Source organism: Danio rerio, chromosome 16, assembly GCF_052040795.2.
Source record: "Danio rerio strain M-AB ecotype USA chromosome 16, GRCz13ab, whole genome shotgun sequence".
Lineage (NCBI taxonomy): Eukaryota > Metazoa > Chordata > Actinopteri > Cypriniformes > Danionidae > Danio > Danio rerio.
Window position 1 is genome coordinate 17,633,748 of NC_141036.1, and position 21,253 is coordinate 17,655,000.

General features: G+C 37.3%; 1 protein-coding gene and 2 non-coding genes across 4 annotated transcripts in view; all 3 read right to left on the reverse strand.

The window, feature by feature from the left end:
• Window positions 1-6,382: 6,382 nt before the first annotated feature.
• Window positions 6,383-21,253, reverse strand: part of nop2 (NOP2 nucleolar protein homolog (yeast)) — a 15,892-nt gene continuing 1,021 nt past the window's right edge. The window contains exons 4-16 of one of the 2 annotated variants that reach the window (XM_087285180.1): window positions 21,213-21,253; window positions 19,769-19,998; window positions 18,817-19,039; window positions 17,825-18,024; window positions 17,450-17,539; window positions 13,034-13,121; window positions 12,802-12,942; window positions 12,470-12,609; window positions 10,650-10,739; window positions 10,377-10,499; window positions 8,013-8,110; window positions 7,751-7,887; window positions 6,383-7,673 (exon numbers count right to left, since the gene is read on the reverse strand). The exon at window positions 21,213-21,253 is cut by the window's right edge and continues 27 nt beyond it. In XM_087285180.1, coding sequence (XP_087141306.1) covers window positions 7,243-7,673; window positions 7,751-7,887; window positions 8,013-8,110; window positions 10,377-10,499; window positions 10,650-10,739; window positions 12,470-12,609; window positions 12,802-12,942; window positions 13,034-13,121; window positions 17,450-17,539; window positions 17,825-18,024; window positions 18,817-19,039; window positions 19,769-19,998; window positions 21,213-21,253 — 2,032 coding nt within the window. In that variant the 3' untranslated portion in view covers window positions 6,383-7,242. 2 annotated transcript variants of the gene reach the window in all.
• On the reverse strand, window positions 15,390-15,529 carry LOC137488013 (small nucleolar RNA SNORA29). The gene has a single exon (XR_015512378.1). It is a non-coding gene; the product is annotated as a small nucleolar RNA SNORA29 (small nucleolar RNA).
• LOC137488014 (small nucleolar RNA SNORA29) lies at window positions 17,616-17,757 on the reverse strand. The gene has a single exon (XR_015512379.1). It is a non-coding gene; the product is annotated as a small nucleolar RNA SNORA29 (small nucleolar RNA).

The following is a 21,253-nucleotide window of genomic DNA, read 5'->3' on the forward strand; positions in this document are numbered from 1 at the left end:
CGCAAGGGAAACAGACCAGTGTTGTGCATATGGATTGTGCAAATCTGATACCTGGTATCTGTAAAGTTTGGACGGGATGGTGGAATTTTTTCCATTTTCAAAACCAAAAACCCAAGGGGAGAAATGCCAGTGTGGATCAAGCTGTGTGACGGGCGCTAAAGAAGCGGAGACAAGTTAATTTTGTTTTGATATTCCTGACACAATCAGTGATAGACTGCAATAATTCACACACCTCTTACCCTAAACAGATCTAAACTGTGATGTCTACAAAAATACAAAGCAGGTTATGTTTCCCAGCTGTCTTTTTCTTTTTTTTTTCGCTAGATATTATGAGTTATGCCTCGTTTAAGCCTTCGCCTAAGTAACGTTAGTCTAATACCGAATAGGTCATAATGACATGAGTAATTGATATAGAAAATACGAATCTGCGAATCTGCTGCAAACTTTACTGAACTTCATATTTCCATTTATATCAAGCTACGAAGATTTGAAATTACAAATTAACAGAACAAAACCAAGATATGATCACAAACTGAACACTTGCGATCAATATACTTTACCAGCAGCTGTTTTTCATCCATTTATAAACAGCACACAAACACACAGACAGTTATAGGTAGCTTACTGTACATTGTTATGGGTCAATGATGCTTATTTCTTTCTATAAATGCATGATGTAGAAGCACTGCGTGTTTCTGAGTCGGTTGGTAACACTATTTTTCATTGCACTACAATTAATCTATCAGGCTTTTTGGCTAAAAATAGAGTAATCACGGTTTTATTAGATTATTTTTTTTATTTCACCTCTCCTGCTGAGCATGACCTAAGCTGATGAATGGCCAGCGTTTGAGGAGGCTAGGCTAAGATAGCTTCAATTTTCATTGAATTATTTTCTATTCGGTTGCCTATTATGTCGTGAATATACCCCTGTAATGCATACTTCAGTCCTTTTTTGTCTGGCGTTCTCGGATATTTCACCTGTTCGCCAAAAATGACATTATATCCTTGGCAATGTCTGACACTGGAGCTTACACATTGTAAAAGCCGTGCCAGGCACGAAAGCTTGACAGGCCTAGCAACAGTAACTAAGGAGGGTGGGGCTTGGGTCAATTCTCGCATAGTGATTTTAGCGTACTATATAGTACAGAAGTATGCGGTTTCGGACGCAGCCTAAGGCTTGAAGGCGTAGGGCTAAGGGCAAGGGGTATACACCCCTTCCAATTAAGACTTATCAGGATCACACTTGAAACCAAGGGGTAAGAAAAAATTCCCAGAATACCCCAGCAACAGCTGCACCCGGAAGTAAGGAGATCCACAAATTAGTATTTTTGTCAGTATTACAATTTTTTACAACAAACACACACATTTTGATATATTTATAACCGCGTTCATGTTTACCGTCATGCTTTTAAAAATTAAAGCCTAAAATAAAATACGCTAAATTTCGCAATCTATAATCCCCAATCATAACTCCTGTACAGCAGTCCCACAACTTTCTTGCACTCGATGACACTGGAATACCCTGTCAGAAATGTCTAGTAGCTGTCAAACTTTTTAGTGTCTGCTATAATGTTAATGCTGTTTTTGTGTGTTTACATTGATGAGTATGGCCCGTGTGTTAAATTCATCATTTCACGATCTTATTGCCACATTAGATCATTATGATAACATATATGCCTTCAGTGATTTCCTGAAGTTAAATGCCAAAAAATAACACAACTGGAATCACTCCAGCAGTCGCGATCGTCTGATCTCATATGAAGCAAGAAATCGCGAGGACATGATGACGTGTGCAGGTGCTGTCCCAATTATAATGATAAATTTTGAAGCCCTTCTCTTTAACCCTCGGATGTAAGGGCCAAGGGGAAGGGGTACTAAAATAGATTTGGGATTGGGCCTTATTGTTATAACCAAGTGACAACCTCCCGCTCTCCCTCGTGAAGCCAATACAGAAGTAACTGAAACTCCAATTCATCGACTCACCTTTGAGGGCTGGCTCCAGGAACTCCAGGGGCCTCATGCATCAAAGCTGCATATGCACAAAAACTTTGCGTATGCCAGATTTCACGCTCACATTTGGATTTACTAACGATGAAATGAACGTGCGCTGGTCCAGGCCAACTTCATGTCTGGCGTACTTGCATTTCTTGTGTGTGTTTGCTTTATTTCCATTGGCGACTCCTGAAGCAATTATGTTAAATTGCACACAACAAAGCATCTTTCAGCCGTGCAATGGCAGCCGTATGGGACAGGATCATCCGCATGTCTAGCAGGTATATAAGGTTTCCATACAATGCAGTTGACCAGCCAAACATTAAAGCGCAAGATTTTCCCCAATGCAATCGACTGTATGCACATTGCTATAAAGGTGCCATCTGAAGATTGATTTGCATACGCAAATTGGAAACATTTCCATTCAATAAATGTGCAAATAATATGTGATGCTCAAATGCGCTTAACACAATACACACTTATTAATGCGCTTAACATAATACACACTTATTAATGATTCCTACTTGTCTTCCTTGTGATGAAGAGTAGGCAAAATCTGATATGTAATTGAGGGAAAAAAGAAGAATGAGTTCCTTAGACTCTGGTTTGGAACCGGGTTCATGATCAGTCATGTCAAAACATGTTGCCATGCGCTTTACGAGCTATGCCACTCACGCTGCTGTTTGCTGCTCTCTTTAGGTTTGTTTTCTCTGTCAATCAAACGGTGATGAATGGGAATCACTCAACTAGCTCATTCCAACGAGGTGTGCTATTTGCAATTACCCTAAATAGACACTACAAAATTTTACACCTGTACATCAGACAATTTCTTTTTTTTATTTATGTTCAGATCCCCCTGTGTGAACTGAGTCAGCTAAACTCTCCCACTCAAGAATTAATAGCAAACAGAAAAAAATTGAGGACAAACTTGCAAAAAACACTGTTTTTCTCCGGTCTACCTCCGATAGGAAGACCTCCAATTTACATTCTGTTCAAAGTTTCTCTTTTTGCTTGCTTTTGCCAAAGTAGAGTCATTACCATATTTATTAAGGGGAGAAGGCAGGGAGGGGTTTTACGCTCGTGCATGTGTGCTCAGTTTTACATTAATTTGGATGTACAAAGAGAATAAGCGTGGGATTCCTCTTATGTACTGTTTCATATATCTGAATTTTTTACTGCATATGCACATTTAGTTTTGGGAGTACACAATGTTTTAGTATGAACTCAACGCAAGTCTTTGTACATGAGGCCCCATATGTTTACTGATTGCAATGCTAAATTGGCCCGTTTTACAGCTGATCAAAACATGTTTACAGCCTGGTACAAAATATAGTTTGGTGCATATAGCTAATATTACCCGTCATGACAACTGTGAGGGGCATGATTATTATTTTCATCTGTTTAATTTATTAAGTTATATAAAAGTCTGCATAATTAAGCAGAGATTAGGGCACAATCTGACAGGCACGTGGCTGGGGAGAACTATAGTCTATCATACCTGTCAAACCTCCCGTTTTACCGGGGATTCTCCACTATTTTACAGTTCTGTCCCGCTATGATCCCGTAAAGGTATTTTCCTGAATTTCTCTCGTAATTTAAGTCTTGCTCTGAAGGGTGGCAAATAAGCACCAAGCAGACACACAGGCAAAGCTCTCTCTCTGTCTCATTCACATAGCAATATCCATGATATTGCTAGACAGCCCGCTCCCATCATAAATTAAACCCATTACCGACCGCTCCCGCGATTTAGTCGGAAATTTATTCCCTCGCCGCAGAAATCAGGCGTGGGGACAGCCGCGGGAATGCAGACCTCTACTACGGAGCTCCATAAACAAAGCAGCACGCGTCGCGTTTTTAACGTGACTATGCACGCGATAAGAGAATACAGCCAGTTAACCTGATACAGTACACTCGGTTACAAGTAACAAATCACAACTAAATACATTTGCAAGCTAGAGTCAACGAGGCAACAACTTTAATCGCAAGTACTTACACTTGAGAAATGGAGGAAGAAACCCATCCTGACGTCCATCAGTAAGTTAACTTACTCTTTACTGATCCTTACTTTAACAAACGCAGATGAAGTATTTGTAGCTTGTATTTTCCAGTAGTTTCCAACTGCTTGGTTATAATGCTGATGTTTCATCTTTGGGTAGACCCTCGATAATATCCATCTGCAGTGTGACTTCAATCGACCGGCATGTTTGTGTGCATGTGTTTGTGGGTGTGTGTGTGTGTGTGTTTGGGTTTCTGCGTCAGAGGGCGGGGCCTCAGGTTTGAAATCTCCCGGGTTTGCTCGTGCATGTGAATAACTTGGTTTCGTTCGTACGTCATGGCGAAACACCTAATGACTCGGTATCAAGGCGACTCGTTTGAAGCACTATGAGTCGACTCTTTTATAGATGAATCAACCGTTTTAAACACTGTATTCTTACAGATTTAAGCCATAGCAGGATACTTCACTTCACTTAGAGCTGTGTTACACACTACATGGAGGGGAATTTTCAAAAACCCATAATATGGGCTCTTTAATATCAAAAGATGTTGATCTTGGTGAGTGTTTTTTCCAAACAAAAGTTATTTAGTCCTAAATGAGCATAAATAGTTAGAAAAGCAGTCAAATGCATCCATACACACTCATTCACTAGAGACAATTTAGCCTACCTAATTCTCCTGTACCGCATGTCTTTGGACTTTTGGACTTTTTTAGCAATTGAAGCACCCAGAGGAGACCCAAACGAGTGCAGGGAGAACATGCCCAATATTATCTTTAAATATCTCATCCTATCTAATAATAGAATTTATTGCACAACTGTTTAAAAAGTATATGCTGTAAATGTGTGTAATATGAATGCAATCAGAGTGTGCATTTGCCATGTCACTAGCTACGTTTCCATCCATCTAATGTAACAAAAAACATATGCGCATAAATGAGTAGGATAAACTTTGTATTCTATAAGTTGCGCATAAACTACAAAGACAACACTTTTACCAAAAAAATTCCAGTATGCGCATTTAAAAAAAAAGTCATTTTATTTTGTTAAGAGATCATGTGATGATGAAAATGTGTGTGAATGGACAAACCAGCCGGCTGAGCACACTGTAAAAAAATCTGAAATGTTGTTTTGGTCATTCTAAAACACCTTAAACATTTCAGTAATAAAGTTATTAAAATATTTATTACCTACAGAACTGACAAGAGTGTCTGTGCTCCGAGTCTGACGCCTTAAAACGCCACCGCGCATTCATTGCGTGTCGGCATTTGTCTTTTGAGGTGCAAGTGATTTATTAAATGAAGAAAATATTCACGCAGCTTATTCTACCGCCGAAAATTTAATTTTTACTGCTGATATTTGGCACCAGTTATTCAGGAAGTGACTTGTGACTTTGACTTGTTGGATGGTAACGCTGCTTTATTAGCACGTCTTTCATGCCATATTTCAGGATCACACAAAGTTTTGAATGGAAACATAGCTACTGTTACATATATTACCTATTAGCATTAAGCTGCAGTCACACTGGAATTTTCTCCCCATAGACTACCATTCATAAGCACATGAATGCGTCAGACCGGAAACGCTTATGACATAGTATAGGCTTATGACATAGTATTGTTCATCGCAGGAGTAATTAAAAATCTATGTGGAAGTAATACCTTATCCAATAAAACTTGTCGCAAACTCTACTTCTGGAGGGCTGCAGCTCTGCAGTTTTGGTCCAACCCTAATCAAACACAGCTGATCCAACTAATCTAGAGACTTTTAAGCAGGTGTGAGTTGGAGGTGGCTAAAGCTAAACCGCGCAGAGCTATGGTCCTCCAGGAATTGAGTTTGAGACAATCAAGTGATGATCTATTTTTGTAAAACTATCTTAACTAGCATCCATGGTGAATACCCAGCAAGACATCCATTGACAAACAGCTCTGCTTGTTAATCGTAATAATCTAAACTTATTTTAAAGCCTCAACAACTACAGGTAGATTTTAATCACTTCACAAACTTTGATAAATTTTTAGTCTTAAAATTTTTTTTAATTGAACTTTATAAAAACTTAGTACAAAATGCGTTACTTGGCAAGCACCATTAAATAAATTAAATTACTTTAGCATAGATTAGTTAAATGCTAATCAGTACAGTACAAAACAGAAGAGGTAGTTCTTGTTAAACACAGACTGGACACTCCATCCCTGCAATCATATGTGCAGGTGAATGATAATTACCCTTCTACAATACCACTTAATCAACTGGGTGCCAAACTACTCTGATCTAATGCGTTTTACCCACAGGCCTGCTCAATGGCTTCATTTACCCTTCAGGCACAACCTTAAATTATCTCCTTGCATGTAATCACTGCAGTGTGATTAAAATAAACGCTTTGCCTACACATGCACTACATTTCAACAGATTTAACAGCTTTGGGAGGAACAAGCAGCGATAATTATGGCGTTTTGGGCCATCTTTTGTGGAGACAGAAGGATTCCATACAAAGCACAGAGAAAGTATCACAGTTCAGAGGGTATGAGCTCAGGGCTTCGCCGCACACAATACGATATGCGGGTTACTATGGTTACGTGGGCATCTGGCCAAAAGGGTAGGAAGAAAGATAGCATATAGCTGAAGTTCATCCACAGAGCGTTTTAGCCATTTGAACCTGAAGAAAACTTTTTGCACACTGACAAATGTTCTGCAGCGGGAGCCAAATGATGTGAAAAGAGAAGTCAAAAGGTTTTGCTGAACAGCACTCATGATGAACTCGGTCTGAAAGAAAAATTTCACTTCTACCTCAATAGTTTGTGATCCGACTTCTGAGGTGATGTCCTCAAAGGCTGAAAATAAGAGTCAGATTAAAAAGGCAAAAAACTATTTCAGTCTCTCAGAGGAAGCCAATGAACTATATATTTTTTACTTTTTTTTAATAAGTGTGATGAAAAAAACTGGCATATCACATTCTTTGCAGCATTTCTGTTAAATGTTTCTTCGTTTACAAATCAAAAGCAGACAATGACATTTACATTTATGACATTTATATCACAAGAAGGTTGAAGTAACCTTCTTGGTGAATCAGTAAGGTTGACAGTCTTGAAAAGCAGTATAAATACACAAATTCACTGTGTAAGTTACTAAAGAATGATCTTTGAGTCCCCAACAGCAAGCTGGGACTGGTTTAACTTACTGTCTTGGGTCAAACCACTGACAGATCCCAGTCCTGAGCATATAGGTCCATGTCAATTTACTGTCAGATGACTAAAGTTCACTGGCCACTTTCTTGCTGTCCAAGCATACTTTTTAACTTCTTAAATTTGTTTTTCCCCATTCTGTTCTTCTTTTTCTTCAGCAGGTTCTTCTTTTTGGTTTTGTTTTCTTTCTTCTTGAATGGACTGCCCTCTTTCTTCTCCTTTATCCCCTCTGTTGTTGGATTTCCATTCATTTGCTTTCCCTTCTGTTTTTTGCTAGGTTTCTCAAACTTTTTTGCAGCTTCACTATCCAGCTTGGCAATTTTGGCTTTTTTGGGGCCAGTTTTTTTATTCTCAGCTTTCTTTTTAACGATGAGTGGCTTGGATGTTTGAGGATTCAATTTCTGTTTCTTTTCAAAGCTGCTTTTTTCTGGAGTTGAAGCAGGCTTCTGTTCTTTCATCTCTGATGAAGCTGCAGTCTCCATTACAAGTGATTCTTCTTGATTTTCTAAGGAATATGTTTGAAAAATTAAAGTAAAATACAATACAAATTTGTGGATAAAATCTTTTGAAATAAGCACACACCTGTTTCTTTTGGAGCAGTAGGGATGGTGTTAGACAGCTTCTTTAGCTTGGCCACAAAAAACCCATCCATGTTGTGAGAGTGGGGGTAGAATCGTCGAGACAGTTTAAGAGAAGGATGGAAACGTTTCTCTTTGAATCTACAGAGAAGAGATCAAGATTTTCAAAATGCACTTTATAATTTCTCTGGCAAACACACTTGAACTTAATTTCTAGGACTATAACCTTTATTACTGTCGATGAATTTCAAATAAGATCTCATTACCTGGTAAATCCTTCTTTGCCAAAGTCCAATCCAGTGGGGACAAGCTTAACATTTCTCTTCTTCAGAGCATAATCTACCACCCACTCATTCTCTTCCACCTATAGAGACAAATCAAATCTCATACCAAATGGACAGAAAATTGCCATATTTCAGCAGACATACTTTAGCTTTTAAAATATAGATTAATACATTTTACATCTACCTGTTTCACTTTTCCTCTAAAATGTTGCAATATCTGCTTTAGTCCACAATCAGACAGAAACTTAAAAGGCTTTCACCATCAACTCAGATTTAGTTCACAGGTTGCTTCTTTATTGTTTTGAAACTAAGATTTGTATACAATTTTTAGACTGTAAAACTTTGAGGCCATGAAGTGTTCATTATTTCCAGGCCAAAAAAATGTATTGTGGGAACTTGAGCCCAGGATATGATATCTCAAGCATTATGATCACTGACCTTGAAGGAATTGGTCATTTGTTCCGGTCAAGCCTAAATGGTTTGTCATCTCCTCTGAGACATATAATGTGAGATGAGAACATTGAGTAATTTGGGGAATCATAAGAAGTGTCCTGGATGCAACACTGTCTTGTGTCTGTAGTAATTTATTTCAAGAAAATAATCCTTTCATGAAGGATGCATTTAATTGACTTGACAATTATTTTTCAAGTTCGGGAGAAGAATAAAGGCAGTCGCACAAGTCTTCACATTGTTTCAAATGCGTACCTCCAAATACAGTCACATACTGTATTTAAGGAATAATTCACCTCAAAATGTACATTTCTGGCTTAATGTAATGATGCATTTGTGGCCGCAAAAATCACACGTGAGCTGACACATTGTTTGTTTACTACCGAGAAGACACAATTGAGGTCTACTTTAATGAACATAACCTGCATAGGCTATGAATAGTGAAGTATGAAATGTGAAGATACAAAATGTGCAGCACCTAAAACTACGGATACTGGAAGCCTGTGCTGGAATTTCTTCTGTTGCTATCAGTGTGTGAAGGGTGGAAGAAGAGGGTTACACTGACAATCCAACACAATGGGCAGCACATTGAACACATTTTATAAATGGTCAGAAACTTGTAAATAACTCATGAAAGAATAAAGTTGTTAAAATCAAGCACGCCATTGTTTTCCGTGTGAAATTCCCAATAGGTTTGATGCGACACATGACCCTCTTCCTATTGAAAAAACAAAAGTTGGATCTAAAATGGCCGACTTCAAAATGGCCACCATGGTCACCACCCATCTTGAAAAGTTGGTCCGCTCATGCATACTAATGTGCCACAAACACAGACATCCCAAGTTGGGAAAAGTTTTTTCCGGCGGATACAGAGTTGATTTTGGGGGTTGAGTGAGCGACGTATCCGAGTAGGGGCGTGTGCGCGATAGTTATATTCTGGTATAATAACTGTACTGTGCATTAATAACCAGAACAATTTGAGTCTGTTCAAGTCAACTATTCCAAGTCTATACAAAATTTTAACATACAGTATTTTACGCTACAGTAGACCTCCACACAGGCCTAATATTATTACTGTTGTTTTACCATATGTTTGAGATTTAACAATAATTTAACAATATTTAACAACAATAATAGTCTTGTGTTCGCCATTGTGATATTCTTTAAAACGACAGGGGGAGGTCAAAAGAAACTGACTGTAAAATCAGACGGATAAACAGAAAAGTAGAAAGTTTCTGAAACTGTCATATCATTAATATTCAACATTTTTAAACTTATTCTTTTTATAAATTATTTAAGTGATTATTAGGATTTTTTGAATCATACAAGTTTTTTTTAATCAAACTTTGATGCATGTTTTACCAATTAAAGTTTATTAAAATATCATTGACAACAGAAAATGGGTGCTCTACAAATATATATATATATATTTATTATGGCAAGAATAAAAGCAAAATAAAAGTATACATACTAAAAATACAGATTTAGCTCACTAAACAATTCACACATTACTGTTTGGCTAGTTTCTGTCCTATAATTATGCTAAGAAGGCAATAATGGTCCAACATTCCTGACCATTATCAGTTTAAACCGTAGTAAAACAGGGTATACGTATATTTTAAACCAATAGGTTAAAATATTCCTTTTCGGTTATCAAAGAAAGAATTTGTTCCTTAATTATAGTTTTGTACAGAGTAAACAGAGTAAACTTTGCTCGAGTCTCATAAAAGATCATGCGCTCCTCCAGCTGAAATAATATCGCGTGCACCCAAAGCGAACCTCCGCAAACACATAGAAGATGTCACATTCGCCACGCACACTCAAGAAAACTAGCGGACGCGTCGATTATAAACCAGGCTTAATTTAACTAGTCTGAGTTTGAGATTAAAAACTCACCATAATAGAGCATGTGCAGTAAACAAGGTAACCACCAGTCTGAGAGTCAGCATTGACAGAGTCGATAGCAGACAGAATGAGCTCCTTCTGCAAATGAGCTGAACGAAGAATATCAGCCTCATCCTGAGAAAAGAAAACAAAGACATTTTAGAACTTTAAATAAAAATTGCAACAGTCTTCAGAATAAAGACTGAAGCATGTGGTCAAAAACCTTAAGATCAAATACCCCAAAATTAAAAGGACACAAACAGTTGGTTTTCAGAACAGAATTACCTTGCCGGTTTTCACTGCTGGATCTTTGGAAATGACTCCTGTACCTGAGCAAGGAGCATCCAAAAGCACTCTGTCGAATCCTCCCATTACCTACAATTCAACACAAAACACCTCAGAAAAGACACATATCGTCACCTTAGAATTATAAGGTTTTATCTGCGTTCTGAATGATTTTGAGATATTGAGCTTCAAAGTTTTTGCATTCTATATAGCAAACAACATGTGTGTAACAGATCTTTTTCATACATTAACATGGCAGAGACCCTAAGGGTTCTCTTAATGTAAATTATCAAAGTTCTCTTACATTTACAAATTGGAGTAAATAAACCACGCTAAATGCAGATAGAACCTTCTCATTCTGAAAAGTCATTTTCCGCTTGGAATTATAAGGTTCTATCTGGCAGATCATTCATTGAAGCATTTCTTATCAAGAAATACAATAAAAATATACAAAGTTTAGTGTTGTAACAACATGTTGATGCTTGAGAAAGTAAAAATTTTGCTTTCTGTAACATTTATTTCATGTTTTAGGATAAATATTTTTTCTTTTAAAATTAAGCATACAAGGCTGTACTATTTTTTTTCCAGTGCAGCTGTTAATTACATCTAATTATTATGTTCATATTTATAAAATTTTATGCTTTAAATAAATTATTAAATTATATTTATTGAATTATATGCCCCATGAAATAAATTAAGTATTTGCCCTTCAAGGCTTAATATTAAACGTATAGACTTTAAAAGAAACAGACTATGAGCAAATGAGTTTAATAAACACTGAAAAGTGTTTCACTGACTATATATACACAAATAAAAATATTTTACATTTAATATACAATTTTTTAAATATTAATTTATTTTTCCACAATATAAAATTGAGCATTTCATCTCAATGTTTGCGACGCGTTGGCACAGTGGGTAGCACGATTGCCTCACATCAAGAAGGTCGCTGGTTCGAGCCTTGGCTGGGTCTGTTGGCATTTTTGTGTGGAGTTTGCATGTTCTCCCCATGTTTGCGTGGGTTTCCTCTGGGTGCTCTGGTTTCCCCCACAAGTCAAAAGACATGCAGTACAGATGAATTGGATAAGCTAAAATTGGAACTAGTGTGTGTAATTGAGTGTGTATAGGTGTTTCCCAGTGTTGGGTTGCAGCTGGAAGGGCATTCGCTGTGTAAAACATATACTGGATAGGTTGGCGGTTCATTCCGCTGTGGCGACCCAAGATTAATAAAGGGACTAAGTCGAAAAGAAAATGAATGAATGAATCTCAGTGTCAAGAAATGCTTCTAAATCATTACATTTACACACATTTCAATTCTGTGTGGTGTGGCATTATTTAGTCGACTCTGATTTTGTGTGATTTTGTCTTTCTGGTGTTTCCTGCTGTCAATGGAGCAGTCCGGCGAAATGACAAACAAAGCTAATCCTAATTGGTCCTCGTGCATACATTAAAAATGCTGATTGGCTCACAGATAAAACCTTATAGAGCCAAACTAAAGTTCAACTTTGTAGATACACCTTTTTTGTTTTTTAAATAAAAAGCCTTAAAATGTAAACAACATATAAAAACACATCCCATAATGTAAATAAGTTGCCATTTAAAAAGAATATGTGAATAACTCAATTTTGACAAAAATGTCAGATAGAACCTTATAATTCTAAGGTGACGATATAACAACAACTAACCACATTAAGCCAACAGAAATGCATGTATAATTCTAAATGTAGCAAAAACAGAACAGTAAAAAACAAAAAGGTCTACCGAGTGTGAAATATTGCATGACCAAATAGGATTGAAGAAAAAAAAAAAATAGTGCTGACCTTTGGGAACTGTCTGCCGTCATAGTTGCATATGACAGCGTTGGTGACACCGAGGCGATGGATGTTTCCCACCACACTCTTCAGTCTGTCTACATTTGCGTCATTAGCCACGATCATGCCAGTATTCCTCATGAGCTGAGCTGCACCAGACATATTATACACAAACTCTAAAAACCTATTCTGACACTTCAATTGTTGCTGTAGAAAGATAATAGTGCATCTTTTCACATTGCTTTTATTCTCGTGTGTCAGCTGTGCCAATAAAAAAGAGATTAGCCACTTTACAAAAACACAGCAGTTGGTCTGACTGCCGTAGAGAAGCATATGCTCACCCATATAAGTGGTCTTGCCTCCAGGAGCGGCGCTCATATCCAACACGGACTCCCCCTCCTGGGGAGACAGAGCCATTACAGGCAAAAAAGAAGATGCGCCTTGTAACATGTAATGGCCTGCCAAATATTCAGGAGTTGCTCCTGTATAAAAAAACAAACGATTATTATTGACATTTGAGCTTACGGTCACCAGAAATAAAGAACAATGAAAAAATCTTATTTTGAAACTGACCTATGGGAACAGAGGAGTCATAGATAACCAGCCCCACTTTTGACCATTTCCCCAATGGATCCAGGTTTACTCCTCTGTTAATCAGAGCCTATGGTATGAATGAACCATTAGATTACACAAGATATCTGTGAACCAGACTGACATCTGTATAACCACTTTGACCATTTTTGCACAGTAATAATATCTGTTACAGGTGTTACGTTTTGAAAACTTGTAAAACAAGACACTTGTTAAGTGTCTATCTTTTAGCAACATTTAAACATTGTTTAAAAAAACAAAACAATATTGTTTCCCAGAATTAGTCATATTGATTGTATCTTCAGTTTAACCACGTCAATTGGTTCGTAGTTTGACAATAGTCATAGGTCAGACAGCAGGAAATTTTCGGATATCTTCAGACACTTCAAGAATTCCAAAAGAGGAAAAATTTGATCGCAATGGCCATTAATTGGCTATTTAAACAATTTTAGCCGAGGAATATAGGAATCTTTCTGGATTTAGAAAATGTGTTTCAGACAACCAATTCATGGCCAAAATCACAACAGGAGTCAGTCTTTACAAAGCACTAACAATTTTAAGTCTTCTAAACACAAACTAACATGTTTTTGATTAAATCTGAGAGCTCTTTGACCCTTTATATGTTAAAAGCCCAGAAAGGTACCAAGAACATTGTCAAACTATTTAATGTGACTTATTTCATAAAAACTTTTATTTCATGTGTCATAATGCTCTCATGAAAACTTGATGCTAAAGAGACAAAATGGCTTAATAAAGCACTTACAAAGTGCTCTCATGGTGTGTAATGTAGCTGTGTGAACATAAACAGCATCTCTGAATGTAAAATGCTCAAAGTTCAATGCAAAGGGAGACCTTAGTTTTTACAGAGTTAGCTTAGCAAAGCCTACATTGTACGAATTTTGGGAACTACAAAAAAATACTACCGGGTCTTGTGAGATCACAAGCGTACTTTTACCGCGCGCACACTGCGCAGCTAAGGGCCGTGGCCAGAGGCGTTGTAACGACAAAGACAGAAGTGCGTAAAGTTCAATATTAATTATGTTCCAGAGAATTATAAAATACATAGCAAGCATGATTAAAAAAAACACAGCTTCCAGAATCTCTCCCAGTTCAGTGCTGGATTCGGTTAATATCTCCTTAAAGATGGAGCAGCTACAACAAGCAGACGCTGTGAACTCTTGAGGCACGACCTGTAAGTGATTTTATTTGTTAAAATTGATCATTACATGTACAGTGTCTAGTCTTAATGATATGTTGTAGCAAAGATGTAAACAACGGGAAATGCTGTTAGCCACCGCTAACGATTTAGCTACGAATTAATATTTATGAACCGCTGAAACACACACACACACTTCACCAGCAAATGCAGCCTCTCTCTGTGTGTGTGCGACTGTAGTGTTTCTCTATAGGCAGCTTTTCCATGCATTTTACATCTTAGATAATAAATTTGCAAAAGACATGTGAACAATTCATGTTACTTACACAGGAATATTCCAGATATATGTGAAAGACGGCGTGTAACGTGTTGAGTTAAAAAAATACTGCAGAGCTCGACTAACTCATGTAGCAGCAGAAAAATGAAATCAAGGCTTACACAGGTCGCATCCCACATCTTTTGCTTTATTCTCCTGACAGTGTCAATGTAAATTACAGAAAATAACTTAATCCGAGCATCAGAAAAAAAGAAAGATAAATATCAGTCCCGCGTATATGCGCTTCTCGTGTTACAGATAGTTCATAGTATACACAAGCACACACATTAACACACACACAGTCTCTTTAAGAGGAACCTCACCCCATTTTCACTCATTAAAGACATTTGTCAGATTTTATTTTAAAGAGCAGGGATGAGGTTGACTGTTTACACAAAAAACGCATGCTTGTACGGGTATGATGTAAAGCCGATTCGCGAATCACAGCACATTATGACATATGACCATTCATAGTCACTTGAGGGGGCCTTTTAGAGGAACAAGGAATATTAGTCGTTTTCTTGTTAGGCGAGTAGCTGTATATAATCAAAGTAAGATTTATGAAAAAATAACGCAATTTCCTTCAAGTGAAACATGAGCACACATTGCTTTGCATCTTAACACAACCAAGTCTTAAAATTACATTCTGGACCACCCCTTTAAATTATAGCTGAACCACTGAAAAAACATGGACTGTTTTGATGTTGTTCTAGCTACTTTGAGGCTTTGAGCTTGACCATTGCCATCTTTGGAGATTTTGAATATCAAAAAATATTTTAATTTGTGTCCTAAAAAATGAACAAAAGCCTTCAGGGTTTAGAATTGCATGAGGGCGAGTGAGTAATTAATGACAAAATGTTCTTCTGACATAAATGTACTGCCAATTCATATAGAAGTGGAGGGGGTGTAGCCAACCACCTCTTCAGATCTTGACAGAGTTCCTTTATCCTGTTAGCATAGCCACACACCTTGTGAAAAAGCAGATGAGTGGTACTAAAACAGGAAGTATCTATACTTCAGCAAATTATTTTCACGTCAACCTGACCTTGTAAAAATGATAATATTCTCTCTAGTGACATAAGCTGGATTTTCAACTCATTCATTCAGCTAAAACTCCTTTCCACAATCAACTACAAGTTTGCATTTGGTTTTCAGTGCAGTCCCTACATTACAAAATCTAATCTACAATGTATTAAACTAATGCTTTGCAATATGTTTTTTTTTTAATGATGATATTCTGAGGACATTTTCACATCCACAAACCTGGCGTGCGCGTGGCACAAAGCAAAATGTGATTGGTTGGTTAACCTGTCAGTCAAATAACAAAGTAGGAGATCCTTGACCATTAAAAGTGGCCAAAGTTCTGGCTAACAAAGAATGTAAAGAACATGTAAATCTCAAGGGTAAGCTAATAAATAGCAAACAATACAGTTCGTACCGCGTTCTGTTTGGCCAGTATTCCACCAGGTTTTATACTAGCGTAATTTACATCAGAAAAAGGAAACAATGGTATTTGAGGCTCACGATATGGACATTTCCAGGCACTGAACTGTTATTATTTAACTATGCCCAGATTTTCTCTATAAGGCACCTTTAAAATAAAAATAAATAGTGCTGCCAAAATAAGTATGTTAATGCATGCGATTCATTTTAAATTTTTCATGCGTTAAAAAAAAAAAAAAATTAACAATTGACGCAGTTGCAGGTGGAGGGAGTTGTAGTGAAGGGGTGTTCAACATGCAAATAAATATGAATAAGACCAAGGAAGCACTTTTTGGAGACAAGTTTTAGTATGAAACCATTAATCTCGCATCACCAGGCTCTCCAGAATTTCATTCAATTTCGGATGTTTCATTTTAACTTCGACTTTTGTTTTATAGGAATTTGATACCGCATGGCCAAGGGAAAGAAAAACCTCAGCATTTCGTGACTCGGTGGTCCATTAAGGTAATTAAAAAACTGATGAAGTCGCGAGCTGTCAAAGATAGCGCATCCTCTTGCCTTTCAGCATGCACCCTTCCAATATTTCATCAATTTTGTTGTGTTTCCTCCTTAAACGCAACGAAAGTGTATGCTTCACGTTGCTGTGTCAGAATCCTTGTGAAATTTGATGATGCAATCATGCGTGTTAAACATAAAGGGCGCGTTGTGTGTGTGTGTGAGTCTGTTTGTCTGTGTCAGGCCCGTGCAGGGAGCACAGACACTTACAGGGGCAGGTGCTCAACGCGATTGCAAAGTGAAGAGTAAGTGCTTCCTGAGAGGGGCATCTCATCCAATGAGGGCAGAGGGACAGTGGCTCAAGCCCGAAACTGAAAGCAAGACGTGACTTTTAAGGGTCTGTTTCATATGGATTTCTTAATCAATCTCAGGGTTCAATGAACGCAAACTGCCGTAGTTTATTAAATACGTAAAACCCTCACTGCACGACAGCTGCGCACCTTCAGCAAACCTCCTCATTCCAGCAGCAAGATGGCTTTATGATTGTTTATGAGCGCCAATAGTGGCTGATCTGTTTGGCAAAATATTTGACTGCATGTCACCACAGTGCATGTCACAATCTCCGCTGTGCTGAGCGAAAGCGCTTACTAATTAGCGCAGCACCGATGACATAAGCATGCCCAGGCCCGATTGTAAAGTAAGTGCGGGCCGTCGGGGGAGCATGAGGGGGTAAAAGCGTGCTTTGGCCCGGTTCGAGGCAACTGTACATAGTGCGAGTAGGGCCTAAGGTTACATGCTGACTGACTGACTGTCTATCCAGTCTATCCTAGAGCAATCAGAAAACAGTTTAACATTTATCATGCAACTTTTTGATCCACATTTAATAACATTTACTTAGCATCGACAACAAAACAGTATAAAAAGTACCTCTTTCTTTCAAAACATTACAACGTTTTGTTAAAAAAATAAATAAAGATAAGTTTCAAACCTGAGCCAGGTCTCTCCTCCTGGTTTTTAGGGTGTTGGTTCTGATGGTGACCGGCCTATGAACTTCATTGGCCTCAAGAAAATCAATCAGCTAAAATTTAAAATTGCAGTGCAATTAACAAATGAAAACAATTTTTAATAATTACAGCATTGAAATGATCATTATCAGAGAAATGTACTGTCAATTCATTTAGAGGTGGAGGAAGTGTGACCATCCACCACTTCAGATTATGACAGACATTTTCTTTATCCTGTTGGCATAGCCACACACCTTTTGAGGAAGCAAGTGGGTGGTGCTAAAACAGGAAGCATTTACAATTCAACAATTTAACTTTTTACAAAACCTTTCATACTATGTATAGATCCAAACACAAACCTCAGAAAGAGAGAAAAGATCCATGAGTTTGCTGATGAGGAACTGGTTGTAGCTGTAATAAGTGCAGAGGTCGGCACACAGTAGAGACAGATACTCAGATCTCTCCTTGCCTTCTTCTCTCTTCTCATTGAAGTTAGACAGTACGTCCACATTATCTTTAATCCTCTGATGGATGGTCTTCAGGTCCATCGGTAAAAGACCTACATGCATGAGTAATTAGGGCAACGGGTTAAATATTAGTGCTGGGTGGTATATCTGTATATTCATATATTCACCAATATATATATATATATATATATATATATATATATATATATATATATATATATATATATATTACACACTGAAAAGACTTTATAATACCATGGTCAAATCTAGAGTTTTTAAAAGTGCCAATGAGCATTTTACAGTTGTATCTATCCACCAGGAAAGCAGGTTTTTTTACACTGCTGCCATGGACAATCTACTCATTTTAAACCAGTTGCAGCAGCTTTATAGTAAAGTTCTTTGTCTACTCAATGTAAATAGCAATAAAGACTCAAGTCATTACTCATCATGAGCAGTTATTTGAAAATGCCAATTTGGCATTGTGCGTTATCTAATGTGAAATATCACAATGGACGATGGCATCATCGTCATAGGCTGTGGTGAATTAATTATTATGAATTAATTATATAATTATTAAATAAAAAATTATTTGTAGCCTACCGTTTCAACTAGCTGACCTGCATGGTCTTTGTTTTATCCATAAACAAATTATAAATAAAAAAAGAGAAGTTGAACACAAATTACCACCTGTCAATCACTTTTTCCACGGAAGGTTGGTCGGTAAAAAAGGTGCACAATCAACAGTATCTGAGGTTTTTACTAAAATTACTAAGTACAAGTTTGAAAGTGAAAGACTGAAGCAGTGTACTGACGCGGTGATACATTACCTGATAGATTCAAAAGACCAAAAAGAGTATTAATAATTATATTTAAGCTGTCCTCACCCTCCTTAGCTCTGTCTGCAGCACCAGGAAGTTTGAATTTTTCTGTGGTATCAATATTTGCTTGAACAGTATCCTCTTCCTCCTCCTCACTATCATCCTTTTCCTCTTCTTTGTAATCATCGTCATCCTCCTCCTCCTCCTCATCATCATCATCATCATCACTTTCTGGTTTCATGCTTGTTTGTTTTTTCTGTTTTCTTGCAGCTTTTTCTATAGGCAGCAGCTGTCAATGAAAAAAACACATCAGAAAACTGTATATTTTCAGTTTGTCTTTTTTTTGAAGATTATAACATGTCAATTGGAAGTAAAAGGTTGTAATAAGCTGAATATCTTGCCTCAATGTTGAATATTTTTATTTATACAGTACCAACCAATTGGTTTTTAGCATTTTCTTTTTAGTGAAAAAATAAATATTGACAGCCCAATTAAATACTAATCCAAGAAAAGAAAACAATATGCTGCTGATAAAGCTTCCAGTGAATCTCTAAGCAAAATTAAGTCAAGCATGCTTTACTGTTGGAGACAGCTTTTTTCTGAACCTTATTTTGTGGTAGCAGTAAAAGAAAATAAAGGCAGTGTAAAAACTACATAGACTATTTCAATGTGGTGATGTCATTGTCTCATGAAAACTTCCTGCTTGTTTTCAACTAAAACAGAAATAATAATCCAACTATTTTTTGACTGTTAAGCCAATTCAATGATAACTTTACATTAAAACACCTTCCATATGATTATCCCAATATATATATATATTTTTTTTTTTTAATTCTCGGAAGCAATGAAAATTATGATAATGTAAATTGATTCAATGCTATTGTTATTGTTTACATCCCTCAAAATAGTCTATATTATAGCACTTCAGTTCATATGAACCAGTTAATGACATCTGGCAATGTCAAAACTTCCCCCAATACAAATATTAGTTTCACTGGTTTAAACAAAAATTACATACCTCTTCTCCATCACTGTCTTTTTCATCACCTTCATCAGCACCATAGTCATCAACCATATCTTCATCATCATCATCTTCATTCTTTATATCCTTGTGATCAAATGTCTGCTCATTATCGACATCATCATCATCTTCCCATTGGCTGTCACTATCCTCATCTTCCTCAGATTGTTCAATCTTTCGCTTCCTCTGTGCAGGTTTCAGCCACTCTTTATTCTCATCAGAAAAACCTGAAATATGCATAAATTGATTAGCAAACTTGAGTATAATGACACTATTATTCCATTAGTTTCAATTTTAAAAGGAGCCTTTAATATTTAAAAAATCACTTTATAAGGGGTTTAAACACAGTTGTGTGGTAACCGTGTGTGAATATAGCCTGCCTCAACAGTAAAAATTACTAAGTCTATTCTTAAAGACCTAATAAAAAAGCTTGCAAAAACATTTTGATTGACATTTTTGCTTTGCACTTGTCAATAGGGAGAAATTCCCTCCCATTAGTGACAAATCTCTCCCTCAATGGATTAAACAGACACAAGAGAAAAGCAGCTGTCCACCTTTAATCTCCTACTACGGTGAAACATGGGTGTTTATAGCTCCACCCTCTTTTGAAAAGAGTGCTGGGAACACCATCCCATTTAAATTTAAAGGGACAGTCATCAATACAGCACAATTTGGATCAAGCCTAAAGCTGTTGACTGTCCTGGCAATATTCACTCATTTCAGCATTTTGAGTTTACTCGCTTCATTTGCTCATCAAATTCACTTCACAACAGACGTGGATTAGCATCATGGGCGGGGGATTCTGTCTGCCCAATGACTCTAGCTTCATTGCTAAATGGCTAACATGGATTTTATTGAGAAAACTGCTGTTTCTGTGCTTTCGGAGAACTAAAATAAAACAGCGTCAATTCGTTTGGAGCCATGTCTGCGTCCACTAAATCCATTCAGTGGTGCACCCAGCTCTGCGAGTTCTTCAACTCCTCCAGAAAATGTACCTGGACGATGGAAGCTTCCAGCGGTGGTTCTGAGTGAGCTGAGCCCAGTTTGATGAACTATTGTCGGTGTCGGCAGGAGGATTTTTCCCCGGGAGACCAACAACAGGCGCTACGTCATAATCCTGCGATGTGTGCGCCAATCGCTCAACTCGCAACGCTTCATGCGTATAAATCACATCATTTGCTCCATGTCATTCACGCGTATCGTGCCAGAGGATTTCCATCCGCATCGTTAGATTAACTTAACATGTAAAATCACTTACGCTTGACGCTTCTTCAGCATCTTGAGTAAACGCAGCATAAAAGGGGCAGTTTCAAAGAGTTCTAAAAAAAATATTAATGTGGTATTTTGAGCTAAAACTTAACATAAACACTCTAGAAACATCAGCAACTTATTTTACATCTTGTATAATAGTGCATAATAGGTTCCCTTTAAAATGCAATACCTTTTTTGGGCTTTTCCTCTTGTTTAGGCTCTTTGAGCTGC